Source organism: Peromyscus leucopus, chromosome 5 (assembly GCF_004664715.2).
Source record: "Peromyscus leucopus breed LL Stock chromosome 5, UCI_PerLeu_2.1, whole genome shotgun sequence".
Classification (NCBI taxonomy): Eukaryota; Metazoa; Chordata; class Mammalia; order Rodentia; family Cricetidae; genus Peromyscus; species Peromyscus leucopus.
In genome coordinates, this window is record NC_051067.1 from 38,040,542 (window position 1) to 38,062,835 (window position 22,294).

The 22,294-nt window shown below is 43.9% G+C and overlaps 1 protein-coding gene across 1 annotated transcript in view; it reads left to right on the plus strand.

The window, feature by feature from the left end:
- Positions 1-3,267: 3,267 nt before the first annotated feature.
- The window catches only part of Nrsn1 (neurensin 1), a 19,034-nt gene continuing 7 nt past the window's right edge, over positions 3,268-22,294 (plus strand). The window contains exons 1-4 of the mRNA XM_037205862.1: positions 3,268-3,462; positions 5,202-5,269; positions 11,265-11,461; positions 20,510-22,294. The exon at positions 20,510-22,294 is cut by the window's right edge and continues 7 nt beyond it. Of these exons, the coding sequence (XP_037061757.1) occupies positions 11,273-11,461; positions 20,510-20,908 (588 nt within the window). The 5' untranslated portion in view covers positions 3,268-3,462; positions 5,202-5,269; positions 11,265-11,272 and the 3' untranslated portion in view covers positions 20,909-22,294. The remainder of the gene's footprint in view (positions 3,463-5,201; positions 5,270-11,264; positions 11,462-20,509) is intronic.

The following is a 22,294-nucleotide window of genomic DNA, read 5'->3' on the forward strand; positions in this document are numbered from 1 at the left end:
TGTGACTTTGTGGGGGCGGGTATGGCCTTGGAGGAAGTGTGTCACTGTGGGGGCGGGCTTTAAGGTCTCCAGTGCGCAGGATACCACTCAATGTCTCAGTCAGCTTCCTGTTACCTTCTGATTATGATGTAGCCAGCGCCACATCTGCCTGCACAAACCACCACACTCCCTACCATGAAGATAATGGACTGAACCTCTGAAACTGTGAGCCACCCCAACTAAATGCTTTCCTTGTAAGAGCTGCTGTGATCATGGTGTCTCTTTACAGCAGTAAAAATCCTAAGACTCGGAGTTTTGCAGATGTGCTGATTCTTAGGGCCCTTTAAGGATGTGACAACATGCATAGCCATGCTCTCATATAAGAACAAGTGCTCATCAGATCCACACAGGAAATAGGAGGAAAGGAAGCTAGGCTGCTGCAGCCCTGAGATCCTGCAAGGTGAACTGCTCTTGTTGACTGAGACTGGAGAAGGAAATCAGGTGCAAGCTGGAGAGCACAGGAGATGTAGGTCTGAACAAAGGGAACAAAGACAGCCATGTCCTGCCTTCTCGGTCCTCCCTAAGCATTTGTTCAACATTGATTCTAGAGGGGCCACTCTCTATTATCAGAATAGAGTGTGTCTGGGGCTTTTTTCTTGAAACCTCCGCAGAGCTAAGGAAATAAGCAACATAACACATATAACCTTGACCTTCTCCAGGCAGGAAATCACTTTGCAAAGTGAAGTCTACCCCTGCCTCCCTTCGGTAGCTTAATTATTTTCTTATGCTCTGGTCAGATACCATACCAAAAGCAACTTCAGGAAAGGCATTGTTCTGGCTCACAGTTTAAGAGACTCAGTCCACCACAGCAGGGAAGGCCTGGGGCAGGCAGCTCCACGTGGCAGGCGTGCGTACCTGGGCCCCTTCTCCACATCTTGACAGAATAAGAAAGAGAGCAGACAGGAAGTGGATTGGGACTATGAAGCCTCTGGCCTGAGCTCAGGTGGCAGAAGTCACAGGCCCAGGATGATATTGTGGTGCTCTCAACTCTGGTTAGACAAGCTTCTTTTTGCAGTGGTTTATGGTTAAGGCAATGACTCACACATAACTGGTCAGAGTGCTGGGCCTAAATAATTTTGGGGTGTCCAGCTACGGATGGGTCATCCATATGAACCTCCTACCATCCCAGGCTCTGGAATCTTCATGGGAAAGGATGCAGAATGCAAGAGGAGGGCCAGCAGATGAGAAGAAGAGCTGGGAACCCCTGGCTTCTGTACATGGCATGGCTGTTACAAGCATCTCCCCACAGCAGCTGGGGTTACCTGCAGAAGACCTGCATAACACCTCACCAGGCAAAATTCAAGCATGGATAGGTGAAAGGCCTCAAGACTTCATCTCTATCAGGGGAGCTATTGGCAGTTAATTAGCGGCTGAGTGAAGGAGAGTCAGTCTCCTTTGGAGATATGACCACTGGTAGGTTGCACATGACCTACTGGATGACCACATACCCATGTGCACGAGGGCAGCACCAACTGTACTCAAGTTATTAATAACAATAACATTAACAAAACAAGAAGACCTGGAGTCAGGAAGGAGGTGAAATTGGGGTTACCATGAAGAGTTGGAGGAAGTAATGGTAGATAGAAATGATCACACATTCTATAAATGTTTGGAACTTTCAACAATTAAAAAAAAGTGTATTAAAATAAACCCCTCAAGCTGGAAGTGGTGGTGCATGCATTTAATCCAGCAGAGGCAGATGGATCTCTATGAGTTCAAAGCCAATCTGGTCTGCATACTGAGTTCCAGGATGGCCAGGGCTACACATGGAAACCCTGTCTCAAAACAAAACAAATAAATCTCAAGCCTTAGCCAATTTCCTCCAAGGAGGCTCCACCTCTTAAAGGTTCTACCTGCCCTTCAACACTCTCCCAGCTAAGGACCAAGTGTTCAAACACAGGACCCGACAGTGCTATTTCACTTCACTCCAGCAGTGATGGTATGACTTGTGGCAAGCAATTATGAGTCTGTGTCATCATGTGAACACATTTCTCTTACCTCAGCCTCCTCACTGTTGAATTGAGGTTACAGGGAGGACCCACCATAGAAGACTGCCACAGACAGTAAAGATTTCTTACATAGAAGATGAACACACACATAGCGTGGGTAAAGCGATGCCTAACAAATAAGGGACTGGGTAAATATATCATTTTATTATTATTCCTAGCCTATGCATATAAATATTAATATTATATCATCTTTCTAATTACGTATCACTTGCCAGTGGTCAGCATGAAGTCCCCGAAACAGCTGTCTGTTATTGTCATTATATACTACAGTGTACACACCAACACACCCTTTCTGAGGCACTCACGAGTCATTTAATTGGTGTTCTTGCCTTCAAGCATTCGTTTGCATCTCTTGAACATTATCATTTAGTTCATTATTCTGATATGTCTTCCTCTCCTATATTTAGATTTCCTGATGTCAGAGTCAAGGGCAAAGTGAGGAGCTGAAATACCTGGATGTAGCCGAGGGAAGGTACTGGCTGTTGGGCAATGCTGCCAGCCCAGACCAGCTGCTCTCTTCCTGCCTCTTCAAGGACAACAGAGAACAGAGACCTGTCTGGATCTCAAATGAGGGGGAGTGGAAGAAACAGACATTGAACTTGCCTGCCTCTCTGTCTCTCTGTTCACTTTATTTATTATTATTCATTGTGTTTTGTCTGTTGTTGTTGTTGCTGCTATTGTTTGAGACAGGGACTCTATCTATCCCTGGCTGTCCTGGAACTTGCTCTGTAGATCAGGCTGGCCTCAAACTCACAGACATCTGTCTGCCTCTGCCTCCCAAGTGCTGGGTGAGATTAAAGGTGTGGGCCACCACCGCTTGCTCTATTTACTTTTTTAAAATCGAATTTAAAAAAAAAAAATGAAAAAAAGCAGACTTGGTGCAGCCTGTCCTCCCAACTAATTGAGAGGTTGAAGTAGTAAGGTCAAAAGTTCAAGCCCCAGTGGGTGTGAGTAGGTTCAAGGCCAACATGTACAAAAATAAAGGACAGAGCACAAGCTCATGGCCCAGGGTTCAACTCCCAGTCCTTGGAAGTTTAAAGTCTTTTGAGACAGAATACAGCTGGAGCCAGAAAAGAAAGCAAGAAGAGATGAGAGACTAGAGCAGAGCGGGCATCCCGCCCAGCCAGGGTGGGGACAAGGAGCCACCACCGGCAGGAAGGGGCGGTGCTCCAGGGTCGGCCCTTCCCACCGGCCCGCGGCCCGCCCGCGCTGCGCAGACCCGGCCCCTACTCGCGGATGCGCGCGTCTGGGCTGCGCGGGCACGTGGGCCGCCGGCTGTCAATCACGCGCAGCTGAGCTTGGAGAGGCGGGAGTGGCGACGCCGGTGGCGGCGGCGGTGGCGATGGGACCCCGGCGAGAGATCTGCGGCTAGGTCGGCTGCACTTGCTCCACGGGTCGGGGATTGGAGGAACAGGTAAAGCCGCGGGAGGGCTGAGGGCTGTTCTAGGGCTCTCTCTTCACCTCGCCCTCCTTCCCTTTCTCTTTCCTCCCGCCCTCCTCACACACAAATCTCTATCAATCAGTCTTTCCCTCTCTCCCTCTAGCCCACTCTTCCCCTCTTCCTCCTTCCTTATTCACAAAAATCATGCATATTAAAACACACAAAAACGTAGCAATTTGAGACAACCAACTTCATGCTTTGGGGGTTTGGGGTCTATGTTATGTAAGAATTTGGGGGTTGTACAGCTAAAAACTTAAAAGAGTTTCCTTCCTGTAAGACAAGAAAGTTGTATTTTCAGTAAGGATAAAATAGGTTTATTTAGAGTTTGCGAGGCTTCTCAGATTTCTTTTCCAGGCTAAGCTGACCCCCCTCTACTGGCAACAACATCACCGGCTCTCCAGACTCCTTGGCCATGTCTAAAGATCTTCTGATATGATTTCAGGACCTACTCCTTTTCGTTATTAGATAGGGACACGTGGGTGGAGGTCAGACCAAGGCTGGTGATCTCACAAACCAGCTGGAGTTGGAACACCTAGTGTTGGCTGAACTGGTTCCTGGCTCTGTGGCACTAATGTTTTCAGGACCTTGGAGAGCTCTCTGGGCTCTAGACAGGCCCGCACCTTTGGTGGAGAATTTTATCTACCATCAGTTCCTTCAGACACAACCAGAAAGGTGGCTGGTGAGGAGAAAGGACACTGCTGAGGGAGACAGACAGAGACCGGAACTAGGAGAGGGAAAGAGGGGACCCTAGGAGAAAGAAGAAGATAGTGAGGTTGTTTCTTTTAGCTGACTTGTTTTCTTTTGTTAATTCAATTTAATGTTTTGGATTTTAATGTTGGCTCACATACCACCCAAACTTCGGGAGCAAGGAAATGGATCTGGATGATGGTACAGCTGTTTTCCATTATAGATTGACCCTGGAAATGCTGAAGACAGTTTGTTAGGCCTTTTCTGGACTTACCCACCTCCCCCCAACCTTTGGTTTCTCCTTCAAATGCACGGGGGAATCTGTTTAACAGAGGATTTCTCATGGCCTTCTGGGTGGTATGGCCCTAGTTTTTGTCCTTTTCTATTTTTTTAATTTCACAAGACTAGAGTAATGCAGGAAACCAATAGCTCGGTAGCTGGCAGCAGTCACTTAATTGAATTTTGCACGGGCACCTGCTTCTCTTGAGCAGCTGGAGAATAAACTGATCATGATAGGAAGAGAACGGATGTGGAAGTTAAACTAACACGATGAGTAGATTGTCCAAAGAGATTTGCTGAGGGTATGATGCACGTCAGCTTGTCAGAAGACATGGGGATTGTAAAGCTCATTTATTTTGCAGAGAAATTCTGGGATGTCTAGGAAACAAATCATCTTTCATTTAGAATATAAGCAGCCCAGTTGAGTTGATGTTATCAACTTCATGGCAAACAATGATGCCAAGACAAAAACAGCACCTATATGGTGTTCTGGGGTTCACAAAGCTCATGGGTTTATGTCACCTCGTTCACTCCAAAAATTATCACCAGAGTCCATTGGAAAGTTTTAGAATGTCAGTTAAACTTTTGAGTTTGTTTTGCTTGTTTGCTTTGTTTTGTTTTTAAAGGGAAGCCATTCCTGTTCTTTCACAAGAAGTTCTTGTTCAATGGTTTTGTGAGTAGCTTGTAAAACTTTGATTTTGCTCCGGGTCATATCTGCAGAGTTGTTGTTTTCTTTTCTGCACTAGAATTGAAGGATGAAATTTTAAAAGAAAAGTGAAAGAATAAACAGGCAGAGGACAAGGAGAACATTGAGGTAAGAGTCAGCTTTTGTCACGTGTGGATTCATAAGCACCTGTGCCCTGAATGTAGTTAAGAAGTTTAAAAGGAGAATAAGGATGCTTATCTTGGTTTTAAATTTTGCATGCCTTATTAATATATATATATGTAGATATATGTGTATGTATATATATGGGTAGAGATAGATAGATAAATTGATAGATAGATAGATAGATAGATAGATAGATAGATAGATAGATAGATAGATAGATAGATACATGATATAGATAGGTAGACAAATGATATATGGATGGATAGGTAGATAAATGGATAGAGGATAGATAATAGATGATAGATGTGTAAGTAATAGATGGATGTATAAGTAGAGATAAATAACCATATAGATACATAGCTTGAAGGATTTAGGCAATTGATAATGAGTAAGCTAATTATACACTAAAATTCCTCTTTTCTAAAGTATAAAAGTGACTGACAGTGCACAGACATGGAGGGTATAAAAAGATCTCATTATATAAAACTGTGATCTCTGTGATTATTCCAAAAAGATAAAGTATCTCTGAACTGATCCATTGGTTAAAAACACATTTCAAGTTTTATGATCATGCTGATGTAATTCAAGAATGCAATTCAATTTCAAAGTGGCAAAGCTCTTAGTGGCTTTCATGACTTCCTGTGTGCACTGTGAATCTCATTGAGTCTTTTAAGGGAAGAGACCTTTTGGGTTTGGTTCTGGGTAAGTGTTCTCAATGGCCTGTGTCTATACCTTGTGTCTTGTAGTGCTGGCCCTGTGGAAAGTGACTCTAATGGGATTGTCACTCTCATTAGCTCAGCATCATTTTGAGGGAGAGAAAATAGTATGAAAAATTGAGGGTTATTTCAAAGTGAATAAAGAGAACAGGGCCTGAGCCTGGCCCACAGTGACTCACACACAGAGCCATGGGAAAACACTCATCCACTTTGTGCCTCAATTTGCTGCCTCCCTTCTCTCAAGGAGACCATGAAGATAAACAATGTGATGTCTGTGATGTCCTCAGAGTTGCAGGAGGCACAAAAACTTATTTCTATTTCCCTGACTGTGAGCACTTTTAGAATAGAATGAAAGTAACTATACTTATTAGCCCAAAATTAAAATTCCCAACAATTGATACTGCAGTCCATTGGTCTGCATATCCACAGCACTGTCCATGGGGATCTGTCTGTCTAGCCAGGGGGCAGTTCTCAGCATTTGTGCTCTCATTTACTGTAAATGCTGCACATGAATGCTATTTTGTTGAAGACAAATAATGGGAAGAAGAAAGCTGTGGATAGTCCTCATTTGTCAGTAACTACAAGGTCCTTCAGGGAGAATGCAAACAAAGCCCTCTTCAAAGGTGAGCAAACAGCCACACACAGATGGGATAGTGCCTGGATTCTGTTGTGATTCCAGACTAGGGGGATAACTCAGTTGCTAGAATGTTTGCCTCCCATGCACAAGGCCCTAATCTGATGATACTCAGCCCTGCACAAACCAGGCATGGTGGTACATACCTGCAATGCCAGCACTCCTGATGTAGAGGCAAGAAGATCAGAAGTTCAAGGCCAGTCTCAGCTACACAGAGAGTTAATTCAATGCCAACCTAGACTAGAGTCCTGGACCTCCCCCAACAAAAAGGGGAAGAGGTACCAGAGGATCCACTAGCATATTTACAAGTTATATACCAACAGTATCTCATTTAAATATAATTTTAGAAAGTTCTCTTATCAGCTTCTATGCTTGTACCTCCTAGATATTAAAGATTTCTCTAAAGAAAAGGGGCCTCAGCCAGGTCTCAGCCATGGTGGTACATGCCTTGAATGCCAGCACTTGGGAAGCAGAGGCAGGCCAGCCTAGTCTATAGAGAGAGTTCCAGGACAGCCCAGGCTACACAGAGAAACCCTGTCTGAAAAAAAAAAATAAATAAATAAAAATAAAACAAAAAAAGGAGAAAAAAAAGGAAGAAGAAAGAAAACCTCTAAGGTCCTGTCCCTTTATAATAGCCATAAATAATGGTGACAGTACTGTTTTGGTGGGTGCTGATCCAGATATTTAATACAAGCTAACAGAGCCTTGCCCAGTAAGGGAGTACTGACTCAAGTTCAAAGGCCTTTGCCCGCCTTGAGTTCCTGTCTCAGTCCTAGTTTATTGCATATCACTTAATAATTGCCCAGCTTTAAAATCCCTTTACAACATGACTTAGTGTATCCTTTTTCTAACACCACAGGTGTCAATCAACAGAGGAGATTCCAAATAACTATAACATTCCTTGTCTGGAGTCAGCTAGCTTCTGACTTCCTAACTTCCCTTGAGTTATATAACTATGTTGAGGTTCTTAGGCCCCAAACCTTCACTCTACCATGGTAGATTTTAAAACTCTTTTCCAAAATAGTCATTCTCCTCTAGACATCAATCCCCACTAGTTGTATCTTGAGGAAGCAGTGCGGATCTTCTCAGCTACCCACCCCATATCCAGAGGCTACTATTGAAGGCAACATATATGACACTAAAGTCGTGCATTAAATGAACAGCCTACAAGTATTGCATCAGTTTGACACAAGTAAGTAGTCTGGGTAGTGGCTTACATTCCCCTTAAGCTAAACTTCATGCACACTGGAATTAAGGACTTTTGGGACTGACAGTCCACAAGCAAGCAGGGAATCAATAACCTCAGTTGTTTGCCCAACAAAAAGTAAATGACTCATTCTGAAGATGTGCAGCTGACAACTCCTAGAGAAACACTTCTGGAAGAAACAAAACCTCAGTCTGGTCCAAGCTTCTTAATGTAAAGATGATGAAACCACAGCCCAGAGATGTTAATAAGCTTAGTGTGATCTCATGACCAGAAACAAGTGTCAGTCCATTCTCTGTTCTGTGTGGCTACCATGACACAACCCATGCTCTTCCTGTCCATGCTTTGTGCTTTTGGAAGATGAAGTAAGGTCTAGCAAGATTCTTCTTCAGGAATGGATCCAGCATCACTAATGATCCACTTTGAAGCAGAATGCACAACCTGAGGCTCAAAATGATTGCTTCATGACACTTTGTCCCTCAGCCTTTTTTTTTTAAAGACTCATATTGGTGTTTTTGTTTTGTTTTGTTTTTAGCAAAGTTTAACTAGTGAGTCTCACAAAGAAACACTAGCCTAGTACTCTAGAAGTGACTTGTCAGAGACTGACCATAATGAGTTTGAGGGCCCTGCTCAGCATCAGAGCTGGGTCCCAAGAGTACGGACTTCAGCAGCTGGGGGAATGAGCACTCCTTGTTGCTATAGGGACATTTCATTCCTCTTGTGTCTGGTTTTGTTCTTCCTTCCTGTTAAAGACTCCAATGCTCTGTAGGAGACCTGGAGATTATATAAAACATTTAGGTGAGATGGTTCTGACTACACAGTCATGATTCAGACCAGGCTCCTGCACATTGTAGTCTCCGTCATCTTTTGTCTCCTTCCTGACTCACAGTGTAACCTTTAGCAAGATTTTTCTGTACCTCAGTTTCCTCAATGACAAAGCAGAGTTAGTAATACCAACCCCATCTCCAGTTGACTAAAACTTTTTATTAGAATGCCTTCAAAAGAAGGCAACTCTAAAATTATTCTACTTATGTGTCACTGGTAATAGGCTCTTATTAATCACATTCATTGTATAAGCATTAAGTAGAAGGTACTGAAGAGATCATCCCAGCACTTAAGACATAAAAAAAATAGGTACCTATCCTTTTGATCCATCAGACAAAATGCTTTCTAAAACCTTGAGAGTTGTGAAATAAAACCCCTCTGGATGTCTAAAAGTTTTTTTTTTTTTTAATGCTTATCTTTACCTCTCTTGACATGTTCTCCTGAATGACTTTTTTAGAGGGAGTTGCTCCTGAACCAAGAAAGCACACAAGTGTTCAAAGTAATGATGGTCAGCATTTAGAACGATGAGGCTATCGACCAAGGATGCCACATGCCTGTGCCATTTTCCTGACATCAGGAGCATATTTTCTCAGATTTGACTGTATTTTCAAAGCAAATCCATTTGTGGCAGGAGTGCTTATAAAGGGATGTGCTTGTGATTTTGCTTGGTTCCATAGAACTATTCTCAATTTACACCGCCATGTGTCTATATTGGTTACTTTATGAGATGCTGGGACAAGATACTGACAAAAGCAACCTGTGCAAGTAAGGGGTTATTTTGGCCCACAGTTCTAGGGCATTGTCCATCATGGCAGCAGGAACTTGAGGCAGCTGGTCATGTGACATCTATGTTCAGAAAAGAGAGACAAACATTGGTGCTCAGTCCATTGTTGAGTTCAGGTCTTCAGCCCACAGAATAGTGCTACCTGCCTTTATTGTAATTCTTCCCATCTCAATTAACCTAGTCTAGAGAACCGTTCACAGGTATACCTAGAACTCTGTTTCTATGGTGATTCTAAATTCTTTCACCATCAAGATAGCCATTGCACTATTCAACCAAACTAAGTGACCACAAAGGAATCTGCAAAACTATAGAGAACGTTTTTTGTCCTGTGGACATTACTAGCTGGTTCCTTGAGAAGCAATTAGAACACTTAATGCATCTTTCTTGACCTAGATTATAGCACAGTCCTAGACTTTCCTGGAAAAATATTTTCCCAGTGAGAAAATAACTTTGTGTCTCATTTTGTCATACACAGATTATGTCCAAACAAGGAAAATAATCTATTAAAAAACTGGAAAATGCTAGTATTTCCCATTTCTAGCTAAACACTTATCTGTTTATACAGAGGTCAGAAAAATCAAAGAATATAGAACTGAGAAGTCCCTCACCCACCAAAACAATGGCCCTTCAGTGATTTCTTACTGAAAAGAATAAACAAAAACATTGGGCTTCTTGGTTAAGAGCACTGGCTGCCCTTCTATAGGACCACAGTTCATTTGGTGGCTCATAACCACCTGTAACTCCAGTTCCAGGGGACCCAACACCCTCTACTGGCCTTAGCAGGTACCAGGCATGCAAATGGTACACAGGTATACATGCAGACAAAACACACAAACACATTAAATAAAGTTTTGTTTTTAAAGAAATAACATGAATTATTAATGAAATCCATTTAAACTTCTATCTCCAAGAGTAACAATTGGCAAAAATCAACCTTAAATTTCCATCTTGCAAAGGTAGTGTCCTAGGCAGCTCACTTATACGAGTTTTATTTAATTTTCTTAAGTCTTATTTATACTAGACACTTTGTAGGAAATAGTAAAAGGGTCTACTGTCTGCATTACACTTTCATACCTACATGGACAGACGTATCTACAAATAACCATGGAAATACATGGACAGACATATCCACAAATAACCACGAAATACATGGACAGACATATCCACAAATAGCCACAGAAATACACAGTGCTAGAACTGGGGAGGTGTAAATTAATGGCCCAGTCACTCGTGATTAATAAAGCATGTTAGCTGCTCCACAGCTTTCTATCAAAGCTTCCATGTGACTTAGCAATCAGTTAAAACGTCAGAGGAAGTTACAACATGAGCTCTGAATGCAAAGTTGGAACCACTAAGAGGAATCCTGTATGCATTCTGGAAAGGAATGTGGTTAAAAATCCAGGACGACCCAAGACAAATTCCACCATGGCCAGTGAGACGGCCTACAAATTTCTTATATTCAAGATCTGTTGTCAAGGCTTCTCTGCTGCCATCTCTCATGCACCTTTTCCTTGCATTTTGTATAATTGAAGTGACTGAAGCTACTGTATCTCCTCTGTTTGTGGAGAACCAATTCTAGCCAGTGATGACTGGGGGTGAGTTTGCATTTAACAGAGGAGAAGGGCAGATAAACTAGGTGAGTCTTTAAAGGTGCCATTTCCCTTAAGGAAAAAAAAAAAAAAAAAAAAAAAGGCTGGCCTGTTTAAATAGGCTGGTCTGGTAGGACTCAGCCTGGCTCTTGTCTTTAATATGCCTTTTGATCCTGGAGTTCAAGAACTAGCCCATGGGGCTGATCTCTGTGCATGCTGTCTTTCCAGCTGGGAAGATGACTTCTTGCAGCAACACCTGTGGGTCCAAGCAAGCCCAGGCTGACCCCGAGGGTGGGTACCAGCGCTATGGAGTTCGGTCCTACCTGCATCAGTTTTACGAGGACTGCACTGCCTCCATCTGGGAGTATGAGGATGATTTCCAGATCCAGAGATCGCCTAACAGGTGGAGCTCAGTATTCTGGAAGGTGAGGAAAAGAATAATGGAAAAAAAAAATCAGAAGTGGACAATACTGGAGCTACCGAGAACTGAGAGGTTCTCTGTGTGAGCCACAGTCCTAGTAACATTTAATGCATTGTTCTTCCCTTGGAAAAGAGATTATAAATTTTGGGTCAAAGAAAGCCTCTACAAACAACATAAGTACTTGATGAGCTGGTTAAACAGAAGTAGGGTCAGAGGCCAGGCAATTAGTAGTCTCGATCGTTATTAACTGGCCACTTCACTCGTTTCCTGGGAAGCCACTCATATGCAGAACATTGTGTTCTTTCGGCCTCCATTACAGTCTGGAGAGGTGTCTGTTATAGTTTGAATGGGAAATGTCCCCCCCCCTCCAGGTTCCTGTGTTTGAATGTTTGGTCCCCAGGTGCTGGTGCTCTTTGGCGAGTTTGTGAAACTTATAAGAAGTGGAGATTAGCTGAACTAAGTGGGTCCCTGGAGGGTGGGCCTGGAGATTTACACCCAATCCCGGCTTCCTACCTGCTCTGTGCTTCCTGATTGTCCAGGGGGACAAGCGTCTGCCACTACAGTCAGGAACCAAGCCGTGCCCAGCCATCATGGACTGTATTCCCTCAAACTGCAAGCCAAAGCCCGCCCTCTCCCTTCAGCTGCTTCTTTCAAGGGTTTTATCACAGTGTTGAGAGAAAGAACTAACTTAGTATCAGTTGACACATTGGAAAAATTACTAGAAAGAAACCATTAGGTACTGAGAAAGCATTAATGCTGAAACATGGCCTCATAGTCATAAACCAGCTCTGCCTTCACCATATAGGGGACCGTGAGGCTCTGTGAGGAGACTCATTGGAAAAATGCATTCAGTGCCTCAAAAGATACTTAGCACTGGCTGCATCCATGGAATGATTGGGTTGAGGTGCTGGAAATGATGAACATGAAACAAAAGGTTCCCTGCCCACATGAAGCTTACAATCCACCCCAGGTATCAGGAACTTGAGGCAGCTAGTCCCATGCACCTGTAGTCAGGAAGAAGAGAGAGATGAATGCTGGTGTACCCACCTAAAAGCCCTAACAGCATGCCAAGTGACACCAGCTATACACGTAAGAGGAAGGAGGTAATGCAGGTGGGCACAGAGGTACAGGGGTAGAGAAGGATCGAGGTGCAGTGATGGAGAAAGGTTCAGAAAAGCTGAAAACTGAGCAACTCCAGATGGGCTGGTGGAGCAGACCAGGACGTTTTCAGGATGAATACCACCTGGATCTGGGAATGGAGCATCCCCAAAGCCCCTGGGAAGAGGGAAGAGGTCCATTTTGGAAGTAGAGTTAGATAGAGGAAGACACTGAATTCAGAAAAATAACAACACAGGTGGTCTCTGTGGGGTTTTGTAGACAATGGTGAAGACATGGGCTGTTACCTCAAAAAACAGGGAACTCCATCTGAAGAAGCCTGGATAACACAAGCTGACTGATATGTTACCAAGATCTTTCTGGCTACTGAGCAGAAAAGAAGTTATCAGAGGGCACACACAACTAGATGCATTCAGAAGCCATTAAAGTACCCAAGCAAGAGACATGGCAGCTTAGATTAGGCAGGTGCCAGCGAAGCTTTAAAATGGTCTAGCCTAGCATTAAGTTTGAGGGCCAGGCTGTCAATATATGCTAATAAAAAGCCATCAAGCAAGATCTCAGGCCCTTGCCCTGGTCTTATGTTCTGGATGATACTTTGACCTTAGATGGAGGTATCTAGTAAAGGAGTGGGACAGGTGGAAACCATGAGTGTGACTTTGGCTGTGTCACACTGAAGGTAACTATTACACCAACAGAGATAAAGCTCTCATGGCCTTTTCAATGTATTGTCTCAGCTCATGGATTTGAGGTCATTCATAGGTAGAATGCACAGAAGATGACAGCTGAAACAACCTGGGGAAAGGCAATGATCACAGAAGAGAAAGGGATACTGGAATGCCCCGGTGCTTAAGAAATGGAGGAAGATTTAGGGAAGGTCTCTGAGATTTGACCTCAAAGGATGCCTGGGGTCTCCACCAGCTCCAACATTCCATACTTCTGAAAGATCCCACACATTTGACCCAGACATTGACTTAAACTGCTATGTATTGGTAATACTGTATAACAAGAGGCAGTTTAGCCTAGTGAATATGAGAGCAGAGCGTCTTGTCTCAGGCCATATGAATTCAAGCTCATGCTCTTGCATTTCATAGCTCTGTAACTCTAAGTAATGACACTTCACTTACCATGTAAATACTGTGAGATTTGAGACTGTATTTAGAAAGTGCTTAAGACAATGGCTGCTGTATGTTCAATAAGGTTTGGCTGTGTTAGCAACCATTACTTCATGCCAATTAGAATACTAAGTGCTGGAACGGAAAGAAAACTGGAAATCTAGTGAATTACACATTGGGTAACATGGTTGTTAGTGTGGATGTCCCAAGACTTGTGTTAATTCAAAATCATACCTTTGTCACAGAATCTGTATTAGAGTTAGACAAGTCAGCATCCTTGTTCTGTGGAAACCTCAGCTCAGATGAATCCTTACTGGCCTGGACCAATGACATGCATGTTTGATCCAGCTACACCTTGTATAGGTGATTGTTTCACTCTTCTCTATGGTCTCTCCCTCCACTCTCTCCTCCTTTCTTCTCTCCTCTCCTCTTCCCTCCTCTCTTTCTCTCCATACATATAGATGTATGTATAGGCATGAGTGGAGTATATTTATGTTGCCAATATCTTTAAATGACATTGACATAAAGACTACTTAAGCTTTTGTGTGCATCCAGGGAGTGTGATTTGGGAACTGCAAATCCATTAAACAATATACAACAGTGGACTGAAAATAAAGAACTCACAGTAAATGACCAGCTCCAATAGGATTTTAATATTTTCCTTTCATTCTTACACAAGCAAGGTCCAAATTCCTTGTTCCCTGTTATGTTAAGCCTGTTTTAGAGAAACACAGGCTGAGGTTTCTCTGAGGCTACATTCCAATAAAATCCTTCACCTGGAAGCCTGGTGTCAGCCTGCACAGCCTAAGGAGTCTGTCTTGGTGACATTTGCTCTACCCAGGGCAGAGGCTGGCTATTCTGGGGAACTTCCAAAGCAGGCTGAGTGGAAATGTTCTCAGGAAGAACTTTGTAATAATACAAAGAAAGGACCCCATTGCACACATGACCCAGCAAGAGACCCTGCTTAATGTTTTTCTCTTGGTTTTCAAATTGCAACTATAGACGGTTCAAGTTGCTAGCAACCCCTTTTCCTTCCACTGTGAAATTGCAGAAGTCAAGCCAGTCTGTCCCTTGGAGCTGTGCTCTAAGTACCTTGTTAGCTAGCACTCTGCCCTTGAGTTCCTGAGCAGTGAGCAGACTGGAGAGGCTTAATGAGAACAGAGAGTGCAATCACATGGACTCACGTTGAAATCTGTGCCCTGCCCTCCCTGCTCATTTATACATGGCATCTGTCTCAATGCCATTCATTCTTTCCACAAATATTTATTGGTCCACCACACACTAGACCACCTGGTAAGTGCAATAGATTATATAGGACCCAATTTTGCCTCTGAATAAGATATAGAAATTCACAGTTAAACAGAGACATAGACACAGGTTATTACAATCCAGAATGCTAACTGTTCTTATCGAAATGGTACCTATTGGGAGCACAGAGTTCGGGAGACAGGAGGAAGTGAGTATCTAGAGCAGCTTAGAGAACTTGACCCCGGTGGAGACTCCCTGTGCATCTGCAGAAGCAGGGCACCAAGGTGGAAAGAAGTGCATTACAAATGTGGAGGGTTAGAGAACACAGCAGATAGCTGGGACCCCGACAGAGCAAGCAGGAGTGTTTGCAGATTGCAGGTTTCGAGAGAAGGGTCACAGGTGAGCTGGAAATGTATCCAAAGGCTCACATAAAGCTTTGGATGCAATAGGAATTTCTCCACAGCCTTATAGTGTACTGAGTACAGTGAGGGAAAAAATAGACAGTATTTCAATTTGCGAAGAATCTCATAATCTGAGATAAACACATACTTCCAATATATGTGATAGTCTTTGTGACTCGGGAGCTTTGATCATTAAGAGAACACCGTTTCAGAGCATCACAGAGGACTGAGATTGGATGTCAAGGTCAGGAATGACCCCAAGAACTGAGCATGGGGACTAAAATCCTATTTGAATATGGAAGCTATTGCTTGTGTGCTAGAGGAGATAATCTCTGTGCGGTGCAAGGGCTGATGGGCAAGTCCATTATTCTGGTGGAGGGATGCCAAGCATACTGCATGGGGTCAGGCCCGAAGAAGCCTCTAAGCCAAAGTTCTACATCAGGCTTCACTTTGTAGAGCTTGGCATCTAGCTGGGGTAGGTAGGCAATGGTGAGCAAGACCCTGCCATGGGCAGAATCACTACTCAGAGCTCAGGCCTTACAGAGAAAACAACAGCAATCCTCGGGGAAGGGGAAGGATCGAAATCTAGGCCTCACTCCCCATGAGCTTTGAATGATCTCCACCCAGATGGCTCCTTAATGCCTAGCTCCATCCACCCCCACCCCCAGGCTGTTCCTCTCTGCCTGGCTGCTTCTGGCCTCCAGCGGTCATTATTGCCTCCTCTATGCCAGAGCAGCTGTGCTACAGAAGCTGTTCACTGGCTCTGCCTACCAGCTTGGCACACACCGCGAATTCAGACTTCACCAGCACACTGGAAAACGAGGAAGGAGATGCTGGTCAAAAGAACAGCAATTTTTGGCTGATTTCCGGGACCCAAGGCTGCCTCCCTAGCCAACTCTCCTTTGCTGCAGCAGGGAATAGGTTTCCCACGAGCTCTGCATAGCTCAGGTAGACATCAGGAGTCACAGCCTAGGTGTTGGCCGCTGCTGCTGTGGAAGTTTATCATCACCTAGTGATATCCATTAAATTCACTGCTGAGACTGACCCCCACCACCCTGTATCCTGAGGATGCTCTATTGGGACCTTTCCAGCAGCATTCCAGTACACACACACACAGCATCGAACAAAACTCCAGGGCTCTTTTAGAGCTTTAAATAACCTTTGTGTGCCCATGCCCTTTGCTGATCTTTCTTTTAGACCTAAGACTGCTTCAACTCACTATTATGTTCAGATGCAGTCCACATAATGCCTGATGGAATCATCCCCCAAAGTTTAGTTCCTTCCAGTATTCTGACACAATCTCAGGATCAGGATATACATTCCACCTGCCCTCCCCTTCAAGATTCTCATGGGGATTTAAGAAGCACCCTCCTTGTGATTGCTTCATCAGACCTTCATGCCTAGTCCCAAGTTGTTCCCTGTTCGCAGTCCTTCTCTGGGCACACCACTTGGAGGTTCCATGACGCTTGCATTGATTGCAGACACCCAGTGGTGACTGTCTCCTCCTTCCTATGAAACTCTAATGGAGGTAAGGAAAGAGAGGAGGCCCCGCCTGGCAGGTCACTCTCCAGGTTTGACAATGGTCAGAACTTCCTCCATGCGGAAGCCACAGTTTGCTTTTCGCCTGTGAGTGATATTCTCAGAGTGGATTTTGTCTTGTACTCCGCTCAGCTGAGAGGCGGGCTGTGCTGAGATCCATCACTGGGGTCCACTTCAATAGGCGAGAGGCTGGAGTTTGCCAGTCAAGAGCGTTGTCTGGAAGTCGGGCTCGGGGATGAACTTTGACGAGGCAAGGCAGAAAAGACAGGGCTGCTGCCTCCCGCGCTCTGCAGAAGATGCAAAACCCAAGCAGCCACAGCTTTGCTCCCCTTGGCTTCTGAGCTTTGGCACCAGATCTTGAGGAGGGAGGTAATTTAGTGACATGGAAAGCAAGTCACCGTGGATATTTAAGTTAGTTTAGTTTGTGCTTCCAGAATTCTCCAATGTGAGTCATTTTTGAAGAGTTATAAATAATGGCTAGTCTCTGAAGGTGAATTTACTTACCATGATTTTTAGCAACCCAAAATATGATTTTACAACCCAATTTCTTCTACATTACTTACATCATATGCAGAATAACTTCTCTGTTTTTATTTAATCTCACACTGACATATTTTGTTTTTCAGTTTCTTCGCCGTATCATATTAAAGGAGATGTGTCCATATATAGTGGATAAAACTCTTTTGAAATTAAAATAATAGGCAGGCGAATATGAAAAATAGCAATTGGTAGCATATTGTGGGCATAAGGAAAGTGGGGGAATCACACAGGTTCAGATATACTAACTACAGAAGCTTGAAATAGGCTTCTTCGACCCTATAGGCTGCAGCTTCCGGTGGTGACTATAATAATATCTGCTTTGTGTAAACATCTGTATTAAACACACTTGTATCTAGCATGGTGTCTGGACCACACCTGATGCTGAACAGCAGTGATGACCTTGCTAAGGTCACAGGTTGATGAGGGTGTTTTCCTTCTGTAAGCCAGGCCCCCTCAATCAATGCATCAACTCTAAAATTTAACAGCTAAATAAACATACTTTAAATTCCAAGATTAGGTAGCATTATATATTTGTTTTTTTTTTTTTCCGACCCTTTACTACAACTTAAAGCAATTAGGAATGGAAGAAAAGCCGGGCGGTGGTGGCGCACGCCTTTAATCCCAGCACTCGGGAGGCAGAGCCAGGCGGATCTCTGTGAGTTCGAGGCCAGCCTGGGCTACCAAGTGAGTTCCAGGAAAGGCGCAAAGCTACACAAGAGAAACCCTGTCTCGAAAAACCAAAAAAAAAAAAAAAAAAAGGAATGGAAGAAAATAAAAAAGATGTTTAAAAAATGGATAGCTGTGTTAAATAATCCTTTTTCCAACTGATAAGTAACTGTTTTAATACTGTTAACCAAAGTTTTTTTTCCACATAACAGCTACTCACAGAGTTTGTTACTTACCAAATACCAAGTGGAGTGCTTTTGAACACAGTCATATTTAATCTTCACAATATCATAATGTGGATACTATAATTGTTTGTCATTCCATAAATACGGAAAATTGTGATACAAACATTCAAGTAACTTTGCTTCTATGATTCCAGTACAAGTTGCAGGATGGGAGCCCAAGGTAAGTCTACCTATGCCTCCTGGGCTCTAATCACCATGTGGCACATCACTTTGCCTCTGCTCTTTGCTGATTACTTTTCATTGTCAATTTGGTTACATTAAGAAACTCCTGGGACACTAGGGAAACTTTTGTTAGAATATCTGTGAAGATAATTTCACAGAAGACTAACTGAGGGCAGCTCCTCCCTGAATATGGAAAGCACCATCCCATGAACTGGGGTCCCAGAATGACTTTAAGGAAAAGAGAACATCAACTGTATCAATCAGAGTTCTCTAAAGGAACAGAACTGATAGAATGAATACATAGATATATAGCTATAAAGGTATACAGATATATGGGAGAATATTAGAGTGGCTTACAGGCTATGATCAGAGTAGTCTAGCCATGGCTGTCTCCTGACCAAAAGGCTAAGAATTCACTAGTTGTTCAGTCCACAAGGCTGGATGTCTCAGCCGTCTCAATCTGGTGCTAGAGTCCCAGAGGATTCCTAGAGAGCTGCTCGTCTTCAGTCTACCTTGGAATGCCAAATAAATAGATTCTAGTAACAGCACATGAATGCCTCAGCAATAGGTTGGGTGAGCTTGTCAGTGAGAGTGAGAGCAAGCAGGCAACAAAGGGGAAGCCTCCTTTTTCCACACCCTGTCATGTGGGCTGACACCAGAAGGCGTGGCCCAGATTTAGGGTGTGTCTTCCCACCTTAAATGACCATCCGATCAAGAAAACCCCTCACAGGCTTGCTCAGCTGCTTGAGTTTTAGTTGATTCCAGATGTAGTCAAGTTGACAACCAAGATTAGCTGTCACACCCACTGACCACCTATGCTTCCTGACCTGATGAAATGCAAGCAAGCATCACCCTGTGCTTTCACAGCCACGGAGCTGCTCCAGACATGCTTCCACACTATGATGGACTGTATCTCCTTGAGCTCAAACAAACCCTTCCTCACTTAAGTTTCTTCGGCCAGGCGTTTGGTTATATAAGTGAGAGCCTAACATAACTGTGTTGACCTTAAGAAAGCAGTTTATCCTCCCATTTGTTGCTCTAACATGTTGACATCTGCACAAGTTCCATACATGTGAAAAGAAACAGAGCATGGGTCTAGGGTCACCTGGATGGCTGCCAGGCCCTGTCTCTGTGGTGGCTCTATTTTTTGCCAGGGACTGGCCTTCTAGAGGCTCCACATCTTTACCTGCTGGCTATAGATCCTTCCCTCCTTACTTTAGAAAGGTATCAGCATTGATAAGGATTGTCGGTGTCCTCAGGGCCCAAACACCAGGGCCACGTCTGTCAGTTGAGCATGTGGGTTTGTCGCCCAATGCAGTGAAGATAATGATAATCACTGCACGAGGGAGTGAGAAAGAATGAGTTAATAGGGTGTGGCTTTGGTTGGTGGCTTCTGGGAGGAGACACGGAAGCCGTGGGACACTCCGTATTGTCTAGACACGTCTCTGCTAAAGCTTGTCTACAAGGAAGACAGACTACGGGAGAGGACAACCACGTTGGAAAAAGGAATAGTGGATGGGCCTACTGGCTGGGAGGAGCAGCCTGCATGACGGCCCTGTTTTGTAAAAGCTGTGACACAATCATGTAGAGGCCTGGTCTTGTCTTCTTCCATCATGGTCACAGGTTGAGCGTGTCTGAGTTGGCACTCTGTGAGATGTGTTGTGCTTGACATAACATCCTATGACAGGTCAGCTTCTGGGGATATCAAGGGGCAGAGTCAGTCAGGCCAGCTCTGGGCATCAGGGCAGCTTCTCTCTTCCCCGACACCCAGTGAGGCATGTGAACAAAGCAGGCTCCTTCAGCTTGTACAAGTAGGAAGCAGGCGAGACTTGGGGCTATGCTTTCTGGCGGGCGTTCCCTCTCACCTTCCACTTTAGATACACAATTAAGTCTGTTTCTCATGCAGAGTGAGGGTGGCTGGGAAGAGTCTGAACTCTGAAAAAATGAGTGATGCCCTTGTGGCCGAATGGAAACAGAAAGGGGCAACTGCTCACTGTCTCCTGCTTCTGTCCTGTCTCTCTAGGTCGGACTCATCTCAGGCACTGTCTTTGTGATTCTCGGACTAACCGTCCTGGCAGTGGGCTTTCTTGTGCCCCCCAAAATTGAAGCTTTTGGTGAAGCTGATTTCATGGTGGTCGACACACATGCCATGCAGTTCAACGGTGCCCTGGACACGTGCAAGCTGGCGGGGGCTGTGCTCTTCTGCATTGGGGGCATATCCATGGCAGGGTGCCTGCTGATGTCCATGTTTGCCAAGAGCTATTCCAAAGAAGAAAAGTTCCTTCAACAGAAGTTTAAAGAGCGCATCGCAGACATTAAAGCCCATTCCCAGCCCATCACTAAAGCTCCAGGCCCAGGAGACACCAAGATCCCAGTCACTTTGTCCAGAGTTCAGAATGTGCAGCCTCTATCAGCCACTTGAAACATCTGCCACCTCAGGCCACCCCTCTCTGATTCACATGCATCGTCATTTAAAAATAATAATAATAATATAAAAAAAGGTAGCCAGTTTTTGAAGTGACATGCATTTGGCAGTGACCTATCCCGAGAGCCATGTGGGGCTGGACACAGGGTCACGCAGGCTTAGTTCAAGTGACAGTGAAGGTTATGTGTCAGTCTGCACCCGCTTCCGATTGGTTCCCCCAGCCTCTCTGGAGCTAATTTCTCTGGTCTCTCTACATTGTGCTATTTCCTGTGTTAGTTGAAAGCACTGAGCAGAATAGGCCAGCCCACTAGTCATCAACGTGATCTACTTCATCTTCTAATTGGTTTTTCTGATCCTCCCAGGTAGTGCTGTCTTCCAAGCCTATCTCTGTGTATGGATTATCATCATGTGTTCATAGAAATGCAGTTTCCTGATTTTGATCCAGATGTTAGACTTTTAACTCTATCTTAGCATAAAAGTCTTAAGAATGAATAGAAATTTATCAGTGTTCTAGGTAAATCGTTGTGTTTTCTCCAGATTTTTTTTTCACTTAAAGAGGTAAAATTGCCAATTTGGGAATCTTGGTAAAACCAGCAACAATAATAATATTAGAAGTATATATTTATGCAGTATCTGACAGCATTAACAGCTGGGAAGCTTGACTTCCTGCCATTAACTTTGCCGAAATAAATAAATAAATAAATAAATAAATAAATAAATAAATAAATAAATAAATAAATATCCTCCAGTCCTTAGTTCCCCCAACTTACATACGAGGCTTTAAGAACATTCCCTGCTCAAGTATATGGAATTTTTTTTTTCAGCCATGTGTCACCAAGTCTCTTTCCTGTGGATATTTGTGATGGTCTTGTGTTGAGGTTATTTTTCAGAAATGGACTCCTGGAGTCTCCGACTCTGCAGACTTTATAGTATTTACCTTAAATATCCAACCCATGAGGCTGGATGATGCTGCCTTGCATTCATAGAGACGAGTAAGCTAGCCTTAAATAACAAGCCCTAGGCTGGTGTTAACCTTAAAAAGGGTTTTCATCCTCAAATTGGAGAAACTGAGCCCCAAATCCCATGGTCTCCAACACATGCCCCTTGTCCCTCGCATTTCCATTTAATCTGCAAATGTAGATTAGACCGAGGAAAGGGAAAGGTATGACTGTCATTCTCTCAGCTGTGATCCTTACAGCTTTGTCGTTATATGTGTACATATTCTTCCTTTAAAGGGTAAACCAAACATGGGAATGGGCCGGACCAGAACCACACTGTCATCCACCCAACATGGCTCTTTCTTTCCAACATGTAATTTTCCATTCTGAGACTGAATAAGCCCTGATGTTTCCCTAACTAAATGGAGGAATAAACGAAGCAATT